The sequence below is a fragment of the Oryctolagus cuniculus genome, chromosome 5 (assembly GCF_964237555.1).
Source record: "Oryctolagus cuniculus chromosome 5, mOryCun1.1, whole genome shotgun sequence".
NCBI lineage: Eukaryota > Metazoa > Chordata > Mammalia > Lagomorpha > Leporidae > Oryctolagus > Oryctolagus cuniculus.
Genome location: NC_091436.1, coordinates 36660138 through 36678850, shown reverse-complemented (window position 1 = coordinate 36678850; position 18713 = coordinate 36660138). Strand labels below are relative to the sequence as shown.

At 43.1% G+C, this 18713-nt stretch overlaps 1 protein-coding gene across 1 annotated transcript in view; it reads right to left on the bottom strand.

Annotated features, from left to right (window-relative positions):
- MOXD1 (monooxygenase DBH like 1) overlaps nt 1-14220 on the bottom strand; it is a 104106-nt gene extending 89886 nt beyond the window's left edge. Inside the window, exon 1 of the mRNA XM_051854327.2 lies at nt 13692-14220. Within this exon, the coding sequence (XP_051710287.1) occupies nt 13692-14216 (525 nt within the window). The 5' untranslated portion in view covers nt 14217-14220. The remainder of the gene's footprint in view (nt 1-13691) is intronic.
- Between the last annotated feature and the right edge of the window lie 4493 nt (nt 14221-18713).

Here is an 18713-nt window from a genome sequence, read left to right as displayed (position 1 = left end):
AACTTGAATAATCACATAAACAAGACATTATAGATAATAATTGTTTATTAGAAAATAAAAGAGATGACAGAGAGGGATCAGAGACTGCTTTGGGTTGGGTGACTGGAAAAGTCACCAAAAGATACTGAGGCTGAGAAGTAAACTACAATTGGGAGTCAGAGACACAATGTGTGAAGGAAGTAGTTTGCAGGAAGAGAGAGCAACTACCGAAAAGGATCTGGAGTGGGATCAGGCTATCCAGCGTGATGAAGCAAACAAAAGCCAGTGTGGCTGAATGCCAGTGCCCAAGAGAATGAGGTCAGTAGGGCATGGATGGGGCCCCAGACATTTTGAGATTTTATAAGTCACTGAAAGGCCGGCACCACGGCTCACTAGGCTAATCCTCTGCCTTGCGGCGCCGGCACACCGGGTTCTAGTCCTGGTCGGGGCACCAGATTCTGTCCCGGTTGCCCCTCTTCCAGGCCAGCTCTCTGCTGTGGCCCAGAAAGGCAGTGGAGGATGGCCCAAGTACTTGGGCCCTGCACCCCACGGGAGACCAGGATAAGTACCTGGCTCCTGCCATAGGATCAGCACAGTGTGCCGGCCGCAGCGCGCCGGCCATTGGAGAGTGAACAAACGGCAAAGGAAGACCTTTCTCTCTGTCTCTCTCTCTCACTGTCCACTCTGCCTGTCAAAAAAGTAAAATAAAATAAAATAAAAATAAGTCACTGAAGAGAATTATAAAAAGTGTATGTAATATTTCTTAACATCCACAACTTCCACAATTATCTATAACTTGAAAGACAATAATCTTGTCATTCTAATTGTTCTTTCTCCTGGCAAACGTTGCCAACTATTTCCCATTCCTCAGGTACCCAGAATTTCAAGAGTTCCAACCATCCTCGTAGTCCTCCTCCACAGTTCTCTCACTTGTCCTTTTAAGACCCTGTTCCTGTTGCCGGCACCGCGCCTCAAGAGGCTAATCCTCTGCCTTGTGGCGCCGGCACACCGGATTCTGTCCCGGTTGCCCCTCTTCCAGGCCAGCTCTCTGCTGTGGCCAGGGAGTGCAGTGGAGGATGGCCCAAGTGCTTGGGCCCTGCACCCTATGGGAGACCAGGAGAAGCACCTCGCTCCTTCCTTTGGATCAGCGTGGTGCCCGGCCACAGCGCGCCAGCCGTGGCGGCCATTGGAGGGTGAACCAACAGCAAAAGAAGACCTTTCTCTCTGTCTCTCTCTCTCACTGTCCATTCTGCCTATCAAAAAAAAAAAAAAAAAAAAAAAAAAACCTGTTCCTAGAAGGGATCTTCTAGTATGAGTAGCCTAGGACAGAATGCTATGGCAATACTACTCCCCTTGTTGTGAACAGAAGGTCTTGAGGTCTAACACTGCATTTGTATGTTTAACAACCTCATCATATTGAACTTAAAATGATCAAATACAGATCATTTTCACATGAATTTCAATTTAGTACAGTTGTATACATTTTGTACATACACAGCTAATGTTTTCAATAAAGTTGCCAGACTTTATTTTTATTCCCAAGGACTTTTTAACTTCTAGTTTACTTTTCTTATGTTAGCATATCACTTTTTTAAGCCCTCATTCTGAAATCTAATGTAATCAGTCTGTTAAAAATATGTTCAGGGGGTGGGTGTTTGAACATTTATGATTATTCGGGGAAGTATTTAGTCTAGCAGTTAAGACACAAGTTAAGATGCCCATATCCCACATAAGAGTACTGGGTTTGATTCCTGGTTCTAGTTCTGACTCCCAAGTTCCTGCTAATGAAGACCCTGAAAGTCACCAGTGATGGTTCAAATAATTGGGTTCCATCTACCCACATAGGAGACCCAGACTGAGTTCCTTGCTTCCAACCTGAGGTGTAGGCATTAGGAGAATGAACCAGTAGATGGGAGCTTGGTCTCTCTTTCTCCCTCTCTCTTCACCCACTAATAAATATTTATAACTAATTCAACTTAAGAGTCCATCTTCTGCAAGGATACCATGAAATGGATACCCAGAAAAATTCCTTACTATTCTTAAGAAATACCATTTATCTAATCTACATGTCTGGAAAATCAAATGCAAAAAAATACATAGTCTTCTTTTAAAACTGTTTACCAAAACCAGGCTAGCCTCTAATCATTCATGATTGCAAAGAGTCTGAAAATGCATTGCTTGAGGATCGTGCTGTGGCATAGCGGGAAAAGCCACCACCTGCAATTCTGGCATCCCATATGGGCACCAGTTCAAGTCCTGGCTGCTCCACTTCAGATCCAGCTCTCTGCCATGGCCTGGGAAAGCTGTAGAAGATGGCCCACGTCCTTGGGCCCCTGCACCTATGTGGGAGACCTGGAAGAAGCTACTGGCTCCTGGCTTCAGATCAGCACAGCTCCAGCCATTGCGGCCAATCGGGGAGTGAACCAGTAGATGAAAGACCTCTCTCTCTCCCTTTCTCTCTCTCTCTCTATTTTTCTCTCTGCCTCTCCTTCTTTCTCTAACTCAGAGTTTCAAATACATAAATAAATCTTAAAAGAAAATGCATTGCTTAAAATTTGTCCTTGAATTTTTCCCAAAATTGCTATCCATCTCCTCCATTTGTACAGTTATTTTTGCAAGCAAAAATTTAATATGAAATATTATTAGCCAGTAAACATAGTTAACTGTTCTAAAAGAATCAGAGGCTGCAAAAGAATATGAGAATACAGAATGCAGGGAACAGCTATTATCTCTATGGTGATCTGAGAAAGGAACAAACTTGAGAAGTCCTTCTACCGGAAGGCTGAGATTTAAATCTCAATGGAAAGAATGTGACTGCACTGGATGGCTGAGAAGTTTGTTGGGATTTTGTGAACTGGAGGTGTTAAGTAGGAGACCTCCTGCTATGATAGCAATAATTATTTTTAACATTTTAATTTTAATTTTATTTAGTTTTTAACAGATTCAATGTGATCTTTTGATACAGTTCTGAGAACATGATGATATTCCCGTTCTCCCACCCCCCACCTTCCTCCATTTATACATTTACACACACCTTTCTCCCCAAGTTGGAAAGCTGAGGGGATGGCACTGGCACTGTGGCATAGCAGGTAAAGCCACTGCCTGCAGGCTGGCATCCCATATGGTGCCAGTTTGAGTCCTGGCTGCTCCACTTCAGATCCAGCTCTCTGCTATGGCCTGGGAAAGCTGTAGAAGATGGCCCAAGTCCTTGGGACCCTGTACCCACGTGGGAGACCCGGAAGAAGCTCCTGGCTCCTGGCTTTGGACTGGCCCAGATCCAGTGATTGCAGTCATTTGGGGGAATGAACCAGCAGGTGGAAGACCTCTCTCTCTCTCTCTCTCTCTCGCTCTCGCTCTCGCTCTCGCTCTTGCTCTCGCTCTGCCTCTTCCTCTCTGTAACTCTGCCTTTCAGATATATAAATAAATCTTTAAAAACAAGAAAAAGAAAAGCTGAAATATTTGTCTTCATTAGTGTTATGACCATTCTCATGGTTCATTTAGTGATTAATCATTTTAATAGAATCTTATATTTTTCAGTAATTTCCATATGTCATATAATCTGCTAAAAGCTTTACATGCTCTTTAATTTAATCCTCACAGAAACCCTGAAGTTAAATATTGTAATTTCCCCTCTCCACAGAAGGGAACTGTCAGAGAGAGAAGTTTGCCAAAAGCCACACAATGAAAAAGTAGCCATCAGTGCCTGGATTCACACCTAGTTGACAGTATTTCCTACACTCAACTGCCCAGCAGCTATTCAGCAGGTATTTCCTGGGGATGTGCCAAACACAAGGAATTGTTTCTGCTGCCTGGAGAAGACTTGGCAACACTGACACAGTCACTGACTTCTAAATGTTCCATCCATGCCCTAATAAGATACTAATTATCCACCACTCCCTCAACCCTTCCTCCTTCTTCAGTAACTACAGCTTGAGGGCATTCCACTGTTTATTAGTAACTTTGGAAGTGAGGAGGAAAGGGAAAGATGTATTTATGTAATATACCGGGAAAGATGCTGGAGGGTTTTTCCAAACACAAAGGGAGTCCATTTGGTTACTGTTGGTTCTAATGACTTACATACAGGCTGAAAGTGACTTCAGACTTTCATTTCTAATTAAATGAAATAATGTTTCTCTGATGCCCTGTGACCACATATAACAAATAAATTTTAGACTCTATGTGGGCAGATATTCCTATTTCCTAAAAATACAGCAGCTGCCAAAAGGTGTATAGGAGGGTCAGGCATTGTGGCCCAGTAGGTTAAGCTACCGCTTGGGACACCCACATTCCATATCACAGTGCCTAGGCAGAGTTCCACCTCCACTTCTGATCCAGCTTTCTGCTCATATGCCTGAGAGGCAGCAGTGATAGCTCAAGTACTTAGGTCCCTGCTACTCTCTTGGGAGGCCAGAGGAAGTTCCTGGGTCCTGGCTTCCGCCTGGCCCAGCCCTGACTGTTGCAAGCATTTGGGGAGTAACACTGCAGGTGGACAATCTCTCTCTCTCCCTCTCCCTCTACTTCCTCTCCATGTCTCTCTCTCTTTCCCTGTCCCTCTTCCTCTGCCTTTCAAATAAACAAATCTCTTTTTAAAAGGCTGGGGGGGGGGGAGGGAGGGAAAGGGAGAGAGAGAAAGAAAGAGAGAGAGAGAGGTTTATTTCTAGAGAGATTGATTTTTAGTTCAGTATATTTTGAAACACACTCATTTTAGTTCAATTGTTGCTCTTTTCTAAGCATATATGTTTAAGAAAATACTTGGAACTATCGACAGCCTAATTAAATTCACCTCAGACATGTTTCCATGCATGAAAAAAAACACTTTATTTATTCCTTTTAAAAATTATCATAAACATCCAAGCATACGTTAGCCCTTGCTTCAAACATCAAATGATTGCTGTCATTGACTGCATGGAATCTTTTGTGCATCCTTAAACCCTGGGCCTGGAATCTTCCATGCTTCTGCAGGTTGAGTCACTCGATTCCTACTGAAGATGTTGACCACACAAGGCCAGCAGCCATGAACTTGTCTCCATGTTAGCATCAGTTGAGAAAACAGAATATAATGAAGCCTAAGTCCAGGGGTTGGTGTTGTGGCACAGTAGTTAAGCTGCCAGCCCATAAGGGCACCAGTTCATGTCCTGGTTGCTCTACTTTTGATTCTGTTCCTGAAAAAGCAGCAGAAGATGGCCCAAGTGCTTGGGTCCCTGCATCCTTGTTGGAGATCCAGATGAAGCTCTTGGCTTTGGCCTAGTCCTACTGAGGCCATTTGAGGAGTGAGCCAGAGGGTGGAAGATCTCTCTCTCTCTCTCTCTCTCTCTCTCTCTCTCTGTAACTCTGCCTTTCAAATAAATAAATAAATCTTCATTTAAAAAATCTTATTCCACACCCCTGTCATTGTATTTTAACAGTGTGGGAAGGTGCCTGGGCTTTGGAATTTTTAGAAGATCACCAAGTAAATAGCTTGAACTAGAACCCAGGGACCCTGATATGGGATACAGGTGTACCAAGTGGCAACTTAAGTCACTGTGCCAAACAGATCTGCCAGCTTTCTGCTAATGCACACCCTGGGAGGCAGCAGACAATGGCTCAAGTATTTGAGCCCCTGCTCCCTATATGGGAATACCTGATGGAGTTCCTGGCTCCTGACTTCAATCTGGCTCAGCTCTGGTTCTTGTAGGAATTTGGGCATGAATCAGCAGGTGGAAGATAACTGTTATTCTCTCTGCCTCTCAAATAAAATGAAAATAAATACTAAAAAAAAAAAAAAAAAGATCCCGAAGTTGATTTTACCATACATATGAGTTTGAGAAACTTCTGACATAGGAAAATGGAATATTTTCCCAGATCTCAATTCTCCATTACATTTGCCTGCTCATCGCAGACTGTAATCTTCCATATCACGAATTCATCTGGCCTTGTGGAAAGGGACCTGAGTGTCCAAAGAACCAGGAAGCCTGGTGTCCATAAATTTCTTCTCCATGACTTTCCCTGTGTATGTGAGATTTCAGTGCATGTGCTCCGCAGCCAAAAAAAAGCACTTCACTTTTTTTCCAAAAACTGAGATTTCAAAATGTTAGCTTAAAAGTTGCATGGAGGGTAGAAATTCTCCTCAAACACACTTTGTGCTGTTGCTCTAGCCGGTCAAAGCTCTTAGCTGTTTAATGTTATTGAAGATGAGAAAGAATACAGGATATAAGAGAAAAACATTCACACCTACTATTAAGAAACTTCTCTAGATCAAAGCTTGAAAGACTCTAGTTGAGCTTACTAAACATCTGTGTAACAATGCCACAGAAATAGAAAAGAGAGCTAATGTGGTTCAGGAATATTTGAAAAACATTAATTATATTTTTTCCAGGTAGGTAGTCGCCTATATTTAAGGCACACTGAATTCTTTGATGCCCATACTAGATAATGTTCTTCATAATATAGAATATTTTGAATTGTAAACACTAGGGTTAACTTTGAAAAACAATCTTCTAAACTTGGGACACTTGTTTTCCTTTATTGCTATCAGCATCCTAAACATATCATGCTCCTTATCACATCATGTTTCAATTATCCACACAGCGCTTATCCCTTTCTGAGTTTTTCTTGTTTTTTTTTTTTTCAGGTACCCTTAACCAAAACATGAACTCCATAATTTCACTTATTTCATCTCATCCAAAAATATGTCTCTAGTATCTAGAACTCTTCAGCAAACATTCAATGAACATTGACTGAATGAATGAGTGAAAATCCCAACATTCCCTGCCTATAAGTGAGTACTTTACCGAAACAGTCATGTGAAAACCACAAATGATTCCCACGCTGTGTGACCTGGAGCCCCAAGTTTGTACATCTACAAAAGGAGAGACATAAGATATTGACTGCACAGACTTATCTTGAAATTGCTGGCACAAGCACTTTCAAAGATTTTTTTTTTTTACAATGCATGGCATATATTAAGAATTCAATGAATGAAAAATCATTTAAAATCATACCATAGAAATGTGTATGCAAACATTTATAGCAGAAAAGTTGTAAGAGAAATACTGTGATTTTATCACTTTGTCTTAAGATGTGCTTTATTAAACATTTTTTCACTTAGGAAAAAATGTGGATTGTGTTTCTTAACGTAAGAACAGGTTGCCTGCAGAAGAAAGGGCACCAGACCAGCACTCAGAGGAAATAAATCCAGGTTGCTGATCTGTGCCTGAATTGTCTCCAACAAGCCATTTAATAGTTACCTCTGGCATCGTTTCTTCACCCATAAAATTTGGGAAGGAGATTGAGGGCAGAAGGCTTGAAGGATTCAGTCAAACTCTGAGTTCTTAAGAGGCAGTAAGTAAACACACAAAACATCAGCATTTAACCTGTAAATTTTTCTCATAATTTTTGGTTACATTAGATGAATCACAGATTAAAATTGCTCTGTACATTATTTGTGTAGCACTCAGAAGGGATCTTAGAATTCCAAACTTATACTTCATAAAAATTATCTGCTTGGGGCCGGTGCCGTGGCTCACTTGGCTAATCCTCCACCTGCAGCGCCGGCATCCCATATGGGAGCCGGGTTCTAGTCCCGGTTGCTCCTCTTCCAGTCTAGCTCTCTGCTGTGGCCCGGGAGGGCAGTGGAGGATGGCCCAGGTGACTGGGTGCCTGCACCTGCGTGGGAGACCAAGAGGAAGCACCTGGCTCCTGGCTTCAGATCGGCATAGTGCCGGCCATAGCAGCCATTTGGGGTTTGAACCAACAGAAGGAAGACCTTTCTCTCTCTCTCACTGTCTAACTCTACCAGTCAAATAAGTAAAAAAAAAAAAAAAAAAAAAAAAAAAAAAAAAAATTATCTGCTTGAGGGGCTGGCACTCTGGCGCAGCAGCTTAACACCATGGCCTGAAGCGCCAGAATCCCGTAAGGGCGCCGGTTCAAGTCGCAGCTGCTCCATTTCTGATCTAGCTCTCTGCTATGGCCTGGGAAAAGCAGTAGAAGATGGCCCAAGTCCTTAGGCCCCTGCACCCGCATGGGAGACCCGGAAGAAGCTCCTGGCTCCTGGTTTCAGATCTGCGCAACTCCGGCCATTGTGGCCAATTGGGGAGTGAACCATCGGGAAGATCCCTCTCTCTCTCTGACTCTCCTTCTCTCTCTGTGTAACTCTGACTTTCAAATAAAAAATTATCTACTTGAAATAATTTTTGAAGTAATTTTTGCATATACACTGTATGCTTTCCTTACTGATAAATCAACTTTTATTTATTTTTTCATCTACTCTAGAATTCAACAAGTTAAAAGACAAAAATTTGGAAGAAGCTTCCTGGAGAAATATTTTTCTGTTTAAAAGTTCTTTACTAGCAGCAATAAAAAAACATTGTGATGCATCCATTTGCATGATTTTTTATTACATATGGATTAAACATTTCCAGAAACATGATCATGTGTAATGAATTCATCCCTTTTGCCAGCAATTTTATTTTACAAATGATGAATCAATAAAATCACCATTCACTTCCTTTAAAGTGGACTCTGGCCTCTCTTTCTCCAAGACTCCAAAATAGGCCGTTGGTTGCCCGAAGGCTTGAAGCGCATTTGTCAATTCAGGTGCATTGTTGCTTTCGCTATTAGGTCTTCCCGTGTCCTCAGGCTAATTATGAAATCATCTGCTCTGCCAAGGAGAAGCATACAGCTGTAGAGCATCCTCCTGCCTGCGCTAAAGCATTGCACTGGACCATGTGTCCTTGTTACTAATACACAAAGCATGAAGCTTGGAAAAGTCCCTTCGTCATCTGGAAATTGGGGGGCATAATCCAAAGACTTATAAATATCTCTTAACAAAGCACCAGCTGAGCTGTGTCAGCCTTGCACACTCTCTTCATCTTCCCCTTACAGGCTTTCAATTTGCTTTCCAAACATTTCTTTGTTGCCGTTGGCTGGGGTGCACTTAAAAGAAGCACATCGTTAACCACAAAGAATGCTCACTGTTTTCTGTGATTTCAACTCAGTTCCAAGCTCTTCCTCGGCGACTGAACGGCCCAGTAGCAATTACCCTGCTGCTGTAGACACTTCTCACAGAAAGGCTTCAGTTTTTGTGATAGCCAACAAGCAAGGCTGTGGCAAATGATGACATATGTTTTGGTCTGCATTCACTAGCAATTCATACCCCCATAGGAAGGGTGAATCCATTTTTGTGCAAATTCAACAGGCACATCCTACAATGCTGCTCTCTCACTCACACAAACTGGGCATTCATCAACCGGATTACTTGTCTCAAATGGGCACTCTTAGCTGCTAAATGGTTCCGGTGGGGGTGGAGTTGCTCTGTGTCAAAGAGGGGCAAAGAATAAGGAAGGGACAGGAATCTATCAGGAAAATTAGAGTTGAGCCGATTCATGTAGACAAAATAGTGAGGTTCTGAAAAGCCAATGCAAAAGGAAAGACAGTTCTCCACTCCTGCCTCAGTGCTTTGCGAAAAGACAATGTAGAAACTGACCTCAGCAGCACCCCCCATCCATTGATCCAGTGGGTGACACTGGAACTGGCTTTGCTTCACAACCACAGTGCTCCCCTCTTTTCTTCCCCATTTTTATCACCCTTTAAGGAAATATCTCCAGACAAGGTCAAAAAAGTTACCAAATAGGCAGGGAGAATTCCCAGTATACCAGTTTTAAGAGTGGCAAAGCCTTTTGCCAAGAAGCAAGGGAATTCAAACTCATTTTTTGACTCCTTAAGCATACAGGCAAGCACACCACCCTCTGCAGGTTGTCTCACTGGATGGAATGCTGAATCAGTGATAGGCAACCACTGAAAACTATGGAGTGGCCAAGATTCAGAACTCTTGTTGGGAGGAGGGGCAATGGGCAGAAACAGAGAGAGCATGGAACATGAAGCCAATGGGAAAGGTACCAACTGTTTACCAACTCTATAACAGTAGGGTGAGTGTGTGTGTGTGTGTGTGAGAGAGAGAGAGAGAGAGAGAGAGAGAGAGAGAGAGAGAAAGGGAGGATAGGGGAGAAAGAGAGCAAAAGAAATGGTGAATAAGTAAACATTGCCTCTCATTTTAAGTAGTGTCAAGAGAGTAGATACATAAAGATATGTAGATAGACATCAAAAATGGTGGTAAGAAAGAGATTGTGAGAAGCCAGTGAGGATCGATATAGTATAAATATATTTTCCTAATATGACCACAACAATATATTTCATTCCCATGTAACCATATTATGACATAATATTGAGATGGAGTCTGAATCCATCTTGAATCCAGTGGGTCTGTATCCATAGCAAAAGTCACATGACCTGACTTAAAGGCAATGTCATAAAAATCTACACGGTTTCCATCTGGGCCTCTTGAGATTTTCACTCATGGTATCAACCCTTGGTATGCAAGGAAACTATGTAGTCACATGGAAAAGTCATGATCTCACCACAGTACTAGCTAAGATCCCAGTCAACAGCAAACATCAACCACCAGTCACACATTCCAGGGAGTGAACCTACATATGCTTTCAATCATCTACTTTGGAGTTGACACAAAGTGGAGCACAGGAGAGCTATCCCTTCCATGCCCTGTTCAAATTGCAGATCTTTGAGAGAGGAAAATGTTCTAGGTTAGTATGTTTTGCGGCAGTTTGTTATGTAGGATTGATAGACATTGGACAAAGGTGCCCAATATTAAACCCACTTCTTGGCATAGAATTAAATTGACCTAAAAGTAAATAGGACTTGCTTCTGTGCCTTTCATTGATTTTCATAAATTGGGTTGATTCTTTATTAATTTTAGCTCTTTTCCTCTTGGTCCAAGATTAGATTGCCTATGAGATACATCCCAACTGAAATTGTGTGTGTCTGTGTACTGGTGTATGTGCCCACTATGTGGTGCTTTGTACAAATCTGAACCATTGCCAATATTTAGTAGTCAGAAGATTTTTACATATGCACACACAAGCTAAATTTTTGTCTACTTCCAAAACAAAACAAAATATACAAAAGATCTAGTAATTCTGGCTTTGCATTCCTCTGTCAAAATTCACTCACAAAGTCTCCAATTCCCTCAACACCTCAGTGCCCTCTATCTCTGCTGTAAAACATCTGCCTGTCTCACTCAACTGCACACCACTCTGTTGCATTTCCTTCCTGACCTCTACCAGGTTTAGCCAACAATGCTCTACCTGCTTGTTGGGATTCACTCTTCGAGAGTTATCCAGAAGTGAACACCTTTTGTAAAAACAAAAACAAACAAAAAACCACACACACACATAATTAGAAATTAAAGTCAGAAGAATCCTAAAGAAACACTAAAACTGAAGCTTAAAATTAAAGAAAGAAGAAAATAGATGGGAAAAAGCCTCAAGATGAGGTGACTGAGATTGTTATCATTAGGTCTGAAGACATTGCCCAACTATTAGTGGCTGCCCCCAGAGCAGATGCTTTTCCATTGTTCCACTAAGGTTCTCTCAAGTTACATGAAACCAAAAGTCTACTAATAGAACCACATACACCCCATTAAAGAATCTTATTTCTTTTTCAGTACAGCTTCTGAAGATACCCTATATTACACTAGTGTAGGAAGACTTGCCAATAGTTCCCAGGGAAAAGATTCAAGTTCAAGTCATGAAAAATAGGATCACCTAGCCCAAATGATTCAGCCAGAACTATATATTTCTTTTTATTTATAGTATTTTGTGTCTTTCCTCTATCTTTCCACTTAGTTGATCAGCATTTTATTGTATTTTATACATCTCAAAATGAGTAGAATGCTTTAAGAAGTGGATTGGCATAGAATGTCAGCCAAATAAGAAAATGATTATCCTTTATATATAAAACTAAGATCTTATTTCTTTAAGAATAAATATAGAAATGAAAATCCTACTTATTGATCTTTATATTGGAAAACTGTTTCTAATTAATCTAAAAGTGATACCTATTCAACAATTTCTTTAAAAAAGGATCCAGTTTCAAAATTGATCTAAAGACCATTTATGCAATCTTTATGAAAAGCGACCAGAAGTGTGAAGATATTTGGTAGTTTAGCAGAGTCTATGCCTTTGGTGAGTCCATTAACGGCACATTGAATCAGGATTCTACTCTTAGCCTTTTATTTGATATCAAATTGGGTGAGCGTTCTAAAAATGCTATACTTTTGGGAAAACATAATATCATTAATTTTCAAAGTCTGCCCTGTTCTGTAACACCGTCATGTTAAAATTTCTCATGTCCCTTCTGTAGAACACATACACATGATTAAGGGGCATGCTACAGTCCCCAATCTTCAAAAATAAGCATACAGACCAAACAACCAACCAACAACTTGGTTCAAATCATATTTAAATAAGTTGCTATCTACTTCCTAACACTGCAGATTGTCAGTCAGTGACGTTTACTTGGGGTCAAATTGTTAATTCACAAATTTAATGTCTGGGATGCACAGCAGGAGTATAGTAGTTTCCTCAGTGACTTCAGCAGAGTGCAATTATCATAAAACTTTACTTTATTGGAGCTTTAGAGCACTTATTCAGGGAGGAAACGTTTAATTTATGAACAACCTAGACCTTTGGGGAGCTTTGATTTTTTTTTGATTTCTGTCACTTTTTTTTGTAGCCAAGAATCAGGGTTCCAAACTGATGGCGTCTGTCAGAGCTTGTGGAAATAATACTTAGAAGTTGAGGATAAAATTATGGAGTCGTGCCCCTTGCAATCCCTCGTTGAGGATAAAATTATGAAGTCGTGCCCCGTGCAATCCCTCGGGAACTTTGATTAAAATACCAACCAAGCCTTCAGACAACGACAAAACAACGGGAGCTCTCACCTGGCTTTTTAACAAAGGACACTATTTTGAGAAGAGTATTTCAAATAACAGTGTATCTCCACCAGGATCCAAACGTTGGTCATGGTCAAAGATGTCCAAGACACCTAACTTCCTTCTTCTCCTCCACCTCCTCCACCTCCTCCTCCCGCTTTTTTTTTTTTTTTTTTTTTTTTTTCCAATTCCTGAATGGCACCTAGGACCAGGCAACCTCGCTAAGCCATCTCCCTCACAGCCAATCGGCAGCTGTCACATTAACGCGTCTCCCATTGTTACTATTGTTAGCACTAAATAGGGGATTTTTGCCTGAGGACATTAGCTTTTGAAGGTCTCTAAGCGCAGTTTCCTAAACATCCCTCTGAATAGCAAAGTTCCTAAGATACTTAGGATACTTAAGAACCTTTCACGCTCCCTCTGCACCACGGAGCTGAACAGTCCCAGGCGCAGGGGCTTCCAGATCGCAGCCATTGGGGAAGTTCAAGATTCCCAACCCCTGTCCGCAAGGTGTAAAAGCTCTCGCACTCCCTCGGTCAGAGCCGTCCGGTCAGAGCCGTCCCGTTCCGTCCCCTACGCCTGGAGTCTCTCCTTTCCCACCAGGAATAAAGCGGGAATTGTGGCAGGTGTGGACGTGCGGGATTTACTTAGTGAGGACGCTGGGAACAGTAAAGGGTTCAGAGAAGGAAAATTATTGGGGCTCACCCGACCGAAAACTCGGAGCAGCAGGGCGCGGCGTAGCCGGGGAGCCTGGCCAAGGGCGCTTTGGACCGCGGAGGTACGGAAACAGACCGCCAATGTGAGCTCGCGAAGGGCTCGGGGCGCTGGGATGCAGGGAGCGAGGCTGGGATTAGACACGCGGGCGGCCTCGGGGGCGCTTCGCGCCAGCGCCCGCTCCCTCCGAACTGGGCTCGGCCGGGCCAGCTGCTCTGAGAGGTGCGCTTACCTGCAAGTACGGCTGCCCATGGGCCACGCCGCCCACTACGATGTCCGCCGCAGCCATGGTCCCGGTGGGCGAGAAGCCCAAGCCCACGTAGCCGGCGGTGCGCACTTCGAGGCGGAAGGCGAGCCGGCTGCCCCGCTGGCCCCAGCCTAGCCAATATTTGCCGTCCGAGTCAAGCAGGGTGCGGTGCGGGTAGGTTCGGCCCGAGCCCCCCGCCGCTGCCCCGGGGAGCAGCCCCCAGAGCAGGAGCAGCCGCCAGCCGCACATCCTCGGGGCCTCCTGCCCTCCGGCACCTGGGCTCCACCACTGGGGAGCGCCCAGCAGGCACGCGGAGCTGCGGCGGCGAGCGGGCAGCCTGGGACCGCCCCTGGGGCCGGCTGCGCGGGGCCCGGGAGGGGCAGGGCCGCTTTCCCCGCCCCGGGCGGCCCGCGGGCCGCGCCCCGTCCAGTGCCGTCGGGCCCAGGCCCCGCAGACTCTTCGCGGTGGCTGCCCCTGGCCGCCGATCCACCTGCCGCCCGGACCCCCCATTGGCAGGGAGGCAAACGAAGGGCTCCGTGGGAAGAGCGCAGAGCGGACGCCAGGAGCCGAGGGGAAGGACGGAGAGAAAGTCTTCCCCGCTTGGGGGAGGGACGCCTGGGAAACGACGGGGAAACTGACGAGAGTTCAGCCGGGAAGAGGGGGGCGTTGAGCGAAGGGGGTTTCGCTGGGTGTGGTGCGGAGAAAATCCCGCCACCCACGGTGACCTTCACGTCCCTGTGTGTGGCTGTCGGCTTTTCCCCATAGGCCCCCACAGGACCCCACAGCGCCTTTCCCTTCTCTCTCCCAGCTGCAGATCTTAAGGTCTGCAGCCGCGAAGTCTCCGCGCCCCAGGCTTAACCTTCCTCCCGCCTTCGTTTGGGTTTGGTTTTCCCCCCTTGGACTACTTCACCACCGGCAGAGGAAGTCAGGACGGGTCGCCATGTAGTCTTCATTCCCTGCCCTTTCAACTTATGGCTCTGGCCGTGTTTTAGCAAAAAGTTTGTTTTGTTTTTCGTTTCTACCTCTTACTACATCATTCTTGACTTCAAATATGGCAACTATTAAGTAACCTTCTTTATTCCTTTATTTTTATTCTGCCATGTTGCAAAAAAAAAAAAAGGTTCTAAGGAGGTGGCTTACAAAAATACAAAATACTAAACAGAAAAACACACAAGCGAGGATCTATCTCAGTTGGAAAATATGAGTAAGAAGAATATTGAAAAAAATGTGTTATTTATCTTGGATTTGGAGGCTCCACAGAAACCACCTTTAGGTTTTTTTTTTTTTTCTCGAGCTTGTGTTTCTCTTGTTTCTTTTTCCCATAACTTCCAAAGCTTCCAGCATGCATCTAAACTATGTTCTTCTAAGGATACAGCACGTTTGGCTGAGTCTGGAAGGCAAACTGCATGTGGATGTGCTTCCCAAGGGGTTTGGGGAGTTTGTCCAGAAAGGAATTTGTACCAAGGATAAAGGAAGCAGGGGCCAGGCATCAGAGAAGAGTGATTTTGAAGGCTTGGGGTAAAGTGAGAAGTGAGACATGAAGGAATGGAAGAGGCACTGAGAAAGGGAAACACCAGCATCTGGGGACTGGGCTCCAACAAGATCCACCCTGCTGACTTCAGGGTTCCCAGCATCACTGCAGCAAGCAAAGGGTGCAACCTCAGAGCTGGGTTTCTGCAAGCACCAGGGGTTGTGGCAACGCCTGCTGCTGCTGATCCTGACTTCCTCCATGAAAATAAGGAGGAGATGCAGAGAGAAGAATAAAGTGCTGGATGCAGAGGCCCAGAGGATTCGGTCCTGGCACCCTGTGAGGCACACTCACCATGCGGGTCGAGCAATTCAGGAGAGTTAAAATCCTGAAGCATGGTCAAAGGCAGATCTTTCTCTTCTGTAACATTTCTTTGATTCCTAACAGGGAGGAGCCTGAACATACCTGTCTGAGGCTTCCTTATATAAACCCCAATTTACATCTCTTAGCAAATTATGTTTCCTTATGCAAGCAAAATGATGATCCCTCCATTTACTGTTCTTGCTTTACCTTCTATCACTCTCTTGCTTGCCTGTTGACCTCTAAAGCCATGAAAATGAAGTCTAGGATCCTCAGTGAGAGCCAGCCTTTTTCCCACCACTGTGCCTTGCAGGTGGCTTGCTTTGCCAAGTTTGCTTTTCAACCTCACCCAGCCCACCCCTCCCTTTTCCTTTGAAGTATTTTCTGAAACTCCTTCCCACATTTCACAGATGGCGTCAACCTCTCCATGGTGGGGCCCATGGAATATTTTGTGCAGCTCAAATAGCACCCCTGACACCTCAGTGCACTTTTGGTGCTATGCTTGTTTTCCTCTAGTAGCTGCTTTAAGGCAAGAACCTCATCAGGTTCCTTGCTGTAACCCCACTTCCTAGAATACAGACAGACATGCAGTAGGTGCTTAGTAAGTATTAGTAGGAAAAGTGCATAGTTGCATGTCCAAATCTTCCTGGAAGCATTCTCCTTAAAAAGTTGAACCATGGAAGGGGAACCTTTGCCCCTGGATACAATGGAATTTTCTACTTTGCATTGAAATTGAGGCAAAATTAGAAAAGCTTGCACCTGGATACTCAGAAAAGAAAAAATTTGAATTGGTTTGATGATTGCATTGATTATTATCATTGAAGGTGAAACTGTTGTCTTTTTTTGTGACTAACTTTGCCTCTGGAGTGCAAGGAACATTAAAACTAACATAATCATCTTGAGATTAGGCCAACAAACAAAAAATTAGCATAATTCATTCTCAGGAGACCCACTCTACTCTGACATGAATTGCCCCAGTGATAAAACAGAAGTTTTCACCTAAGTGTGCTTTGTAAGCTATCTGAGTTCTATGAATCAAAGTCAGCTCTACATTTCAGTTGCATAAAGAACTCATTTTCCCTATTTGGAAATCAGTTACAGCTATTGCTTGCCTTAAATTTTTAAGGAAAGCAGAAAGTAAGCACAGGTTCATTAAAAACACAGGCTGTGTGGCAGAGAAGTGAATGAAATCAGTGGTAAGAGGTTTGAAAATTATATTTTAAAAATAATTTGTTTTTGTGTCGAGGAAACCTACCTGTTTTAAGGGAAAATTTAGGAAATGTAGAAAAGTATAGATAAGTAAGTAAACTAAAAGAAAAAAAATCACCTGGGAGCTGGCATTTTGGCAGCAGATTAAGGGGCCAGCTACAATACTAGCATCCTATTCAGGAGCCAGTTCAAGTCCAGGTTGCTTCACTTCCAATCCAGCTTCCTGCTATGTGCCTGGGAAGGCAGTAGAAGACGGCTCAAGTCCTTGGGCCTCTGCACCCAACTGGGAGATACCAATGAAGCTCCAGGCTCCTGGCTTTGGCCTGGTCCAGCCTCAGCAGTTGCCACCATGTGGGGGATGAACCAGTAGATGGAAGGTCTCTTAATGTCTCTCCCTCTCCCTGTAACTCTGACTTTCAAATAATAATAAATAAATCTTTTTTTAAAACATCACCTGAAATCCCACTATCCAAAAATAACCTTGGTATTCATTCCGGGAACATCATTTCAGAACCTAGAGCCATAAAAGTGTTGGAGCAACAGCCTGTTGGGCAAGAGTTTGCAAAGAAACAGGTGAATTAATTTTGCAAGACTCCACTTGAAATAAACAGAGTTGCTCTAAAGATGCTCATTACAATTGTGTTTTCTTATGCCTCTTTTTCCTCAATGTGTCCTTTGGACACATGAATAGACAAAAGAAACAGAATAGACAGAATGAGAGTCTGTAAGATCTTAAGTTCAGGATGTTCAACTGAATTACTCATTCTTAAAATGAATCATTTTCTCACAATTTTCAATCAGGGATTTAAAATGTACTATTTATTTTTATTCCACACCCATTCTGATACACAGTTTGAGATCATTCGATATGACTGCACCCATGCTGAGCTTCCCCACCTTCAAACCCTCTGTTGCTAAGGTTTATTTATATTTCTATACTAATTAACTGCAAGGGGCTGGGAGAAGGAGTGAAGAAAAAAGAAAGCCCACAGCATGGATGGAGGATGACAAACCAATATAAAGCCACATGGTATAAACTAGGATGGTCTGAAATAGGTTATTTCTTCTCGGGAGTAACATAATTTTCCTGTCTACTAAGGTGCAACAATAACACTAAATATTTATAATTTTCCTGTCTACTAAGGTGCAACAATAACACTAAATATTTATAAATTTTCTGTCTTCTAGGGAGCTCAAAGAAAAATATTTATATAAGTGATCTCAGCAGTTCTCCAACACTCAAATAGGGAAGCTGAAGCATTTTCTCACTTCAGTCTATAAACTAAGCCACTTGTGTGGATAAAGATGACTGGTTCAAGTTCATACTATGAGTCAGTCACAGAAGAGCCAGAAATAAAACTTTGGTTGTTGCTGGTTTTTGTTTTTTACCTACCTACCCACTCTACCCCTCACCTCATCGTTAATACAAAAAAAAAAAAAAATCTTTAAAACCACCAGATCATCATCATGAAGCATTCTCTCAGCATGGTTGATATTTTTCACATGGGCAAGATGCTCTGACTCACTATTTGCTCCATGTTATGCTGTTCATTTTAACAAAGGATAATATTTGTATTACTGAGGACAGTGGTGCGCATGGAAAGCATGAGGATATAGCATTTGCATTTATCATCAGGAGACTGAGAAATGTTCAATGGTATTCTTGAGGTGCCTTGGAAATCGACTGCCAGTTAGCCCTGAAAAGCACTTTTCACTGCTTATGAAAACCACAGAACACAAACCACTTTCTCTGTGCAAAAGTTACACTTTAGTATTATCTGTAAACTATGTTCTGAAATATAACTGTTACACTGTAAAAAAAAAAGTCTGTGGAAGAAAAAAATCAGTGCTCTCACTCTCTCTTTTTTAAATCACTAATAACCATCTGTTAGAATTTCCCTCTAGAGGGATCCATGATGTGCGGCAAAGGAGAAGCTGATTTATTATATTACTATAAAACCATGTTTAAA